Source organism: Macrobrachium nipponense, chromosome 31 (genome assembly GCF_015104395.2).
Source record: "Macrobrachium nipponense isolate FS-2020 chromosome 31, ASM1510439v2, whole genome shotgun sequence".
NCBI lineage: Eukaryota > Metazoa > Arthropoda > Malacostraca > Decapoda > Palaemonidae > Macrobrachium > Macrobrachium nipponense.
Window position 1 is genome coordinate 15,457,021 of NC_061093.1, and position 9,081 is coordinate 15,466,101.

Below are 9,081 nucleotides of genomic sequence, written 5' to 3' on the forward strand. Positions count from 1 at the left end.
AATAATGAGACAATCACAAAAAATAAGGAAGCAGTTAAAAACCTTGTGTGTGGAGAATAGGAACATGTTATGCAATGATTCAAATAGCAATTCTATTGGCAAAATGTAAAGCAAAAAAAAAATGGGGAATGTTGTTACGGCACTTCAAAACAAGGGAAAAACTGAACACTGATTATGTTTTATAAAATATATGTTCGTAGCCCACTTGAATATTGCAATATGATATGGTACCCACACTATCAAAAGGATATTGCACAAATAGAGAGTGTACAAAGGTCCTTTACAGCTAAAATAGAAGAAGTTAAGGACCTTGACTACTGGGAAAGACTACAATCCTTAAAATTTATTAGTCTAGAAAGGAGAAGAGAAACGCTACATGATAATTCAGGCATGGAAACAGATAGAAAGAATAGCCGAAAACATCATGGAGCTAAAAATATCAGAAAGAGCAAGCAGACAGGGAGATTAATAGTGCCCAAAACTATACCAGGAAAAATAAGGAAAGCACAATATTAATCCACTCGCACCAGCATGAATCAAGAAGTGTATATCAAAGGTCTTATCAAAACACTTGACAACAATAATGATAGAAATAATAATAATGATGATAAAAACAAATCTCTTTAGAAATATGTATGGTTGACCTGTGATTTGCCAGGACTAGACAAACTTCCTCTCAGTCAGAGAAGGAACAGAATAAGTGGGACTAGTATACTGTTGCATATAATTCGGATCATAGCGGGTCCACTGAACCCAAATCTGTGTTTAACTGCTCCGGCCATGCCAGAAGTATAGTTCCTCTCCTCATAGCAGTGAGGTAAGTATGCGTTATAAGCGGTAACTTCGACTACTAAGAACGATGATAAAGGTAATCTTCTGCTTGAAGAGCAGAGTAAAAATATGTTTTTGGTCTGGCAATCACTACTCCATCTGTCTGTCAATGAGCATTTTCTTTATATATATATATATATATATATATATATATATATATATATATATATATATATATATATATATATATATATTGTGTGAGAACTTTGCCGAAGAGTGAAATTATGGCTTTATTCTTTATGCATTTATTACTCGACTTCAATTCTTGCAATATATTTTGAGCTGTAAGAGATAGAAACTTCATTTACACTAATGAAGCCCTTTTTCAGATGTCATCGAGATTGGAAGCTTTGTGACCCTGACCATGGCCACGAGTGTCGTACTAAGAATAGTGGCCTTCTGGGGTATTGGTGTTTCACAGAAGAGCCTTTTGAAGATAGTACAGACCTCTTCAAGGGCTGGAATGGCGTCCTTTCCCCATTTCACCATTTAGAACCGTCTTAGAGAGGAGGGGCAGGAGTCCATTATGAGACATTTATTGTTTTTTAGATTCTCCCAGATTAAGGAAAACTTGGTATAAATTTGAGCATTCCCACATCCGCCTGGCTTCTTCCCTGTTACTTTGAATAAGCTGAGGAAAGACAGAACATTCATGGATCTATTAGAGAATCATGAGTACTCAGGTGTTATGTAAATGAGTAGAGAAGCCACCAAGGTCGCTTGCTGAAGAACACCCAGTAGACTACTGTTTATTCGCAATTTACAAATTTCTCTGTTTTCTTAATTTTCTCTCAGTCACCCTTTACATTCCTTTATAACAAGTTTTGTTGCGCATAGATTGACACTGGGTTTTAAGATTTATGACTGAGAGAAATCATCCTCTATAACACAGCTGGCTTCACTTTAAAGGTGATGCTTTGCAGCGTGCTCCGGTCAGAGTGGAACGTGTTCCAAGTTATCCCAGCTTTGTTTTTCTGCTTGCTCATAAATGGGTTCGTTGGACTCGCATGCTTACAAATATAAAACCAGAAGCCACTGTCGTATGAATCTGCGCAGTTAACAGAATCTGTGGTGGAAAAAAGAAGAGGGTAAGAAGACTAAAATCAGGAAAAATGAAGGGGGCTTATGCGTTAGAAATATAAACGTGCTTTACTGACGGAAGTTAAGGTCTATATTGTAATAGCAAGGACAAATTTAAGGTTGGTAAAACGAAATTCAGGATGAAGCGAGGAGTATCAATGAGGAAAAATATTAGTGTACAAGAATAGAACTAGATAGAAATAAGAATTAGTACTCATGATTGAGTACGCTCTCTTCCAAACCATCGGCCGTCACAATGAGGCTTTTGACACACACACACACTCTCTCTCTCTCTCTCTCTCTCTCTCTCTCTCTCTCTCTCTCTCTCTCACTAAAACAAGATCTAGGAAGATTGAGAATTCCCATAGGTATTCCAGTTTCTCGTAACGTGGAACTGCCACTTTAAGAGCCAAAGTAAATCATACTTACTGCATGGTATACTTCAAGATGGCCCACTTTTGCACAATAGCTGAAAATAACTCTAGTTTCTTTGTCACAGCTCGAAAAGGATCCTTATGATACACAAAGATCATCGAGTGGGAAATCAGGAGGTCCTGAATAGTGCAAATACTGATTCCATTTATGACAAGATAAGTAGGAAAAGACTAAGTTGGATGGCGGTTTAAAAGAATGGATAACAGTCCAATTCTCAAGAAAATATGGCATCAAGAAGACCTCTTCTGGTTTACTTCGACTCTGGAGTCCTACCCATGGCAGTGGAAAAGAAATAATTATTAAAAATAAAGTACCAAGAACTAAAGCATACTGAGATACGTACACGAATGCATTACCATATTATATCTACATACATACATACACATAGCATTGCCATGATCGTTCTTTACTTACATCAAGGATGAACCTCTTGTGCAAGAAAAGAAAAACATCCAAATATTCACAAAATCAGCTGCTTCTTTTACCAACAAAGAAAGCTCATAAGCAGTGTGTTGACTTCCCCCTCCCAATCTACACATACACTGTACTACTCGCCAGTCTATCATTATACTGTCATTCTCCATTTTCTCCGCAAGACCAAACCACCTCAAAACCTACGGAAACTTTAACACAGAGAAGGTTTAAACTCACCGTGAGTATCGTTATCTCTGTCGGGAGTGGAGAAGAGCATGTTATCATGACGTTTGAGGGCATCCCCAGCAGTTCCGGATCCCGTCCCCAGTCGGAGGCTGTACTGGTGATCTCCGTCGGCGACGTGGAAGGAGCTGTACTCTTGGTACCGGGACTCCCCGTCCCAGTCGGTCATGTCCACCCGGAGCACTTGGGTTGTTCTGTTCGTGAGGGCGTGGAGCACGTCGTTACCTGTCGATTAGAAGGGACGCGGTCACCAGTGTGGATGCTTGGCTTGCTTACGATATGCTTGTATCTATCTATTGAAGTTGGGGGTGGGTTCCAGTAAACACAATTCTTTATTCCTTTCTAAATACATCATCCAGCTGGTGACGTTTCAAAACGTTTAGTGCCATTTTCAAAGCTATATAATGAAAGAAACAGGCATTAAAAAACAGACTCGGAATAGAAATAAATCAAAATATTTTTTTACATATAAAATAAAATTATAAGTTGATTAGAAATGAAGAGAGTTGACCAAGTATAAAATAAAATTATAAGTACAGTAAAAATGAAGAGAGTTGACCAATTATAAAATAGAATTATAAGTAGAAAAAATTGAAGAGAGTTGACCAATTATAAAATAAAATTATAAGTACAGTAAAAATGAAGCGTTGACCAATTATAAAATAGAATTATAAGTAGCATAAAAAAGAAGAGTTGACCAATTATAAAATAAAATTATAAGTAGCGTAAAAATGAAGAGTTGACCAATTACAAAATAAAATTATAAGTAGTGTAAAAATGAAGAGATGACCAATTATAAAATAAAATTATAAGTAGAATAAAAAAGAAGAGTTGACCAATTATAAAATAAAATTATAAGTAGCGTAAAAATGAAGAGTTGACCAATTATAAAATAAAATTATAAGTAGAGTAAAAAAGAAGAGTTGACCAATTATAAAATAAAATTATAAGTAGCATAAAAAAGAAGAGTTGACCAATTACAAAATAAAATTATAAGTAGCGTAAAAATGAAGAGATGACCAATTATAAAATAAAATTATAAGTAGAATAAAAAAGAAGAGTTGACCAATTATAAAATAAAATTATAAGTAGCGTAAAAATGAAGAGTTGACCAACTATAAAATAAAATTATAAGTAGAGTAAAAAATGAAGCGTTGATCAATTATAAAATAAAATTATAAGTAGAGTAAAAATGAAGAGTTGACCAATTATAAAATAAAATTATAAGTAGAGTAAAGATGAAGAGTTGACCAACTATAAAATAAAATTATAAGTAGAGTAAAGATGAAGAGTTGACCAATTATAAAATAATATTATAAGTAGAGTAAAAATGAAGAGTTAACCAATTATAAAATAAAATTATAAGTAGAGTAAAGATGAAGAGTTGACCAATTATAAAATAGAATTATAAGTAGCGTAAAAATGAAGAGTTGACCAATTATAAGATAAAATTATAAGTAGAGTAAAGATGAAGAGTTGACCAATTATAAAATAAAATTATAAGTAGAGTAAAAATGAAGAGTTAACCAATTATAAAATAAAAGTAGAGTAAAATGAGATTAACAATTATAAAATTAAAATTATAAGTAGAGTAAAAATGAAGAGTTGACCAATTATAAGATAAAATTATAAGTAGAGTAAAGATGAAGGGAGATAATAAAGACCAAAATTATAAGTAAAAGAGTAAAAGAGAGTTGACCAATTATAAGATAAAATTATAAGTAGCGTAAAAATGAAGAGTTGACCAATTATAAGATAAAATTATAAGTAGAGTAAACATGAAGAGATGACCAATTATAAGATAAAATTATAAGTAGAGTAAAGATGAAGAGTTGACCAATTATAAAATAAAATTATAATTAGCGTAAAAATGAAGAGTTGACCAATTATAAGATAAAATTATAAGTAGAGTAAAGATGAAGAGTTGACCAATTATAAGATAAAATTATAAGTAGAGTAAAGATGAAGAGTTGACCAATTATAAAATAAAAATTATATTAGTAAAAAATGAAGAGTTGACCAATTATAAGATAAAATTATAAGTAGAGTAAAGATGAAGAGTTGACCAATTATAAGATAAAATTATAAGTAGAGTAAAGATGAAGAGTTGACCAATTATAAAATAAAATTATAAGTAGAGTAAAGATGAAGAGTTGACCAACTATAAAATAAAATTATAAGTAGAGTAAAGATGAAGAGTTGACCAATTATAAAATAATATTATAAGTAGAGTAAAAATGAAGAGTTAACCAATTATAAAATAAAATTATAATTAGCGTAAAAATGAAAAGTTGACCAATTATAAAATAAAATTATAAGTAGAGTAAAGATGAAGTTGACATTATAAAAGAAAATTATAAGTAAGATAAAGATGAGAGTTGACCAACTATTAAAATAAAAATTAAATTAGCGTAAAAATGAAGAGTTGACCAATTATAAGATAAAATTATAAGTAGCGTAAAAATGAAGAGTTGACCAATTATAAGATAAAATTATAAGTAGAGTAAAAATGAAGAGAGTTGAGCAAATGGTGCTGAGGCCACAGACAGAGTGACAGATTGGGGCAGGTTCAGCTTCAACTTAAACTCACGAGAGGTATAGAGGTGTTGAGGTGGTCTGAGTATTTAATTGGGGACTAAATTGTTTAATAAAAATCAATTCTAAAATTGCTAGTTGTTGGTCGTTAGGAGTTCGGCCTATGATTTTAATAAATACCCAGACCACATTAACACCGTTATATCTCTAGTAAGTTCAAGTCGAAGCTGAACCGACCCGACCTTTCACTCTGTCTGTGGCCTCAGCACCATTTGGTCAACTCTCTTCCTTTTTACTATACTTATAATTTTATGTTATATGTTAAAAAAAAACTATTTATTTATCTATTTATTTTTTATTCCGAGTCTGTTTTTCAATGTCTGCTTCTTTTATTGTATATGTTTGAAAATAGGACTAAACGTCTTGAAACGTCACCACCTGAATGATGTACTTAGAAAGGAATGAAGAATTGTCCTTGCCCTCGGGCCAAATTGCTATCTGTTTATTGATTTACCTTTCGTTTTGATTGATTTATATACGTGTTGTTATATCTATGTTTTCAATATGTTTCTTTCTCCCGGTTAGTCTAATGCTGTGCCTATTATTAATTATGCTTTACTGTACGATTTTGTTGGGGCTCTGCTTTTCCACGGTATTTATACAAATATAAGGTTTCTAACTTACTAAACCTGCTTTGAGACTGACGTTCTCTTTCAGCTTGTTCTACGATGTATAAGTATAAAGGTAATATGAACAATGATATTCTGTTACTGTGTATCATGAGACTTATTGGTGCTCTATTCAAAACAAAAAGAGTAGGCGGGAACTGAGAAAAGCCTCACCTATCCAGTATTCAGTGTCTGGACTCCCAAATCCAATTCTGTAATCGTCCCATCCCCTGCTGAAGTTCACCTGGGTACTGAGAGGTCGCCGAAGAAGGACAACGGTCCATCCGCCTTCGTTGACCTCTTTCTCGCCCATGTCACACCAGACGGCGACCCCTTCACCCGGAATTCCACATCTGTCATAATTTTTATATCTATATATATATATGATATATATATATAGATATATATATATATATATAGATCATTATATATATATATATATATATATTGTATATATATATATATGTATATATATATATACATATATATATATATATATGTATATATATATATTATATATATATATAAATATTATATATATATGTATATATATATCTATATATATATATTATATATATTATCTATATATATATATATAATGTATAATATATGTATACATATATATGTTCCTCTACTTACAAACTTTCAAGTTACGAACTTTCAAAGATACAGACAAGCGTGATTGTAAATTCAAATTTGTTCGGAACACTCCGTCTGCCACCCATATGTTAAAATTGTGTATTGTGTGCCATGGCCTAGTTACAATTTTTGCTGCTATCCTTGCCAAACAGCACCATAGCTGAGGCCAATACGCCAGTATTCCATCCCAGCTTCTCGAATCTACGCAAGTGGTTAAGACGCCCACCGCTTGGCCTTGCTTCAAAAAGCGTGCTGACTTGCATCAAGTGTCCTTTACTGGCGAGGCTACAAGTGCCCTCAACGCAACAGCCGAAGAATGTCACGAGATACTCAAGGAAATATTTGAAAAGGAGGGTTAAACCCCTCGGCTGATTTTTATTATTGACGAGACAGGCCTTTTCTAGAAAAAAATTAGGCAAAAAAGTACATCAGCCGGGAAGAGAAGACGATGCTGGGTGGCATCCCACCAGGGGACTTAAAGTTAAAACCTCTTCTCATGTATCGCGCTGTTATTGTCATAATTTACTTTCTATTTAGGTTTTATAAATCATTCTAATTAGTTAAGTGCTCTATAAGTTGTAGTATTATCATCACATTTTAGTACTTAATCCATTCAGGTTTTATATATTATTCGTATCAGAACAGTGCTGTATGTAATGACTTTGCTGTGTATATCAAATCGTACTTACGAACAAATCAAGATACGAAGAGCCGTTCGGAACGTAGCTAGTTCATAAGTAGAGGAGATTCATATATATATATATATATATATATATATATATATATTATATATATATATATATAGGTTGGAGAAGGGCGCACGAACATATACACATCAAGTACATACATCCGTTGCCAACGCGTTTCTTGACCCATGGTCACATCATCAAGACATCTATATAAAAAAGGAGCATTCAGGGCACATAAAAGAAACATACAAAATATAAAAAAAATAAAAACTTATAATGGAAACTAGGTTAAACTTAAATACTGGATCACACTGAAAAATACATCTACACTTTAAAAACCAAGCAAACTCACACTAAAAGAATACACAACTTAAGAACAGAAAAGAGGGCGGACAAATATTAACAAACAATCCAGTTATGCCATGAACAGGGGAACAGCCGATGATTGGTAGTTTAATGTAGGAACAATTTTTTTTTTTTATGTTTAGACTTTCCAAGAGAAGCAGTTCTCCAGGTTCCCTAGCTTGGCCAATTATTTTGAAGTTGTATTTTGTTGATGTCTTGCAACCTGTAGCATGGGATCTTATATTGGAAAGTCTGGGATTAGGCAATCTGCAGCAAGTACAATAACTCATGCCCATGAGAGAATCGGCCCTGACCTTGAGGAGACGCCGAGTCGAATCAAGACCATGGGTCAAGAAACGCGTTGGTAATAAATTTATGTACTGGATGTGTTTATGTTCCTGCGCCCTTCTCCAATCTACTATAGTGCCCTTTGATGCGAGGATTATATACATACATACATATTTATAATACACATATATATACATACATATATATATATATATATATATATATATATATATATATATATATATATACATATAAAGGTATATGCCTCGAGGGAAAATAAACAACGGAGTATCCGTGAGATCTTTCGACGTTCAAACGTCCTTTACTTAGCAAAGACGTTTGAACGTCGAAAGATCTCGCGGATACTCCGTTGTTTATTTTCCCTCGTGGCATATACCTTTGTTTATGGATTTATCACGTTCCTAACTTTCGTGATTCAGTTATATACACACACACACACACACACACACACACACACACACATATATATATATATATATATATATATATATATATATTTATCTAATAAAAGGAGCCCATAAAAACACCAAAATGTAGAGAGAAAAGTACTATATTTCAGAGACTGCTGTCTCTCTCTTCAGGTATATGAATGAGAAAAGTTTACAGAAAAGGTGGTATTTATACCAAGAGATTCGTCCACAAGTAAGCCAATTTAGGTCACCCCCGCTGATAATCTTCCTTTAATCTTCTTATCAGCGGGGGTGACCTAAATTGGCTTACTTGTGGACGAATCTCTTGGTATAAATACCACCTTTTCTGTAAACTTTTCTCATTCATATACCTGAAGAGGGAGAGACAGCAGTCTCTGAAATATAGTACTTTTCTCTCTACATTTTGGTGTTTTTTATGGGCTCCTTTATTAGATGGAATTCTGTTGTTACAGAACACTTTTA

At 33.1% G+C, this 9,081-nt stretch overlaps 1 protein-coding gene across 1 annotated transcript in view; it reads right to left on the bottom strand.

Moving 5' to 3' along the window:
* Positions 1-1,517: 1,517 nt before the first annotated feature.
* Positions 1,518-9,081, bottom strand: part of LOC135206641 (fibrinogen-like protein 1) — a 12,360-nt gene continuing 4,796 nt past the window's right edge. The window contains exons 4-6 of the mRNA XM_064237992.1: positions 6,381-6,559; positions 2,998-3,228; positions 1,518-1,897 (exon numbers count right to left, since the gene is read on the bottom strand). Of these exons, the coding sequence (XP_064094062.1) occupies positions 1,713-1,897; positions 2,998-3,228; positions 6,381-6,559 (595 nt within the window). The 3' untranslated portion in view covers positions 1,518-1,712. The remainder of the gene's footprint in view (positions 1,898-2,997; positions 3,229-6,380; positions 6,560-9,081) is intronic.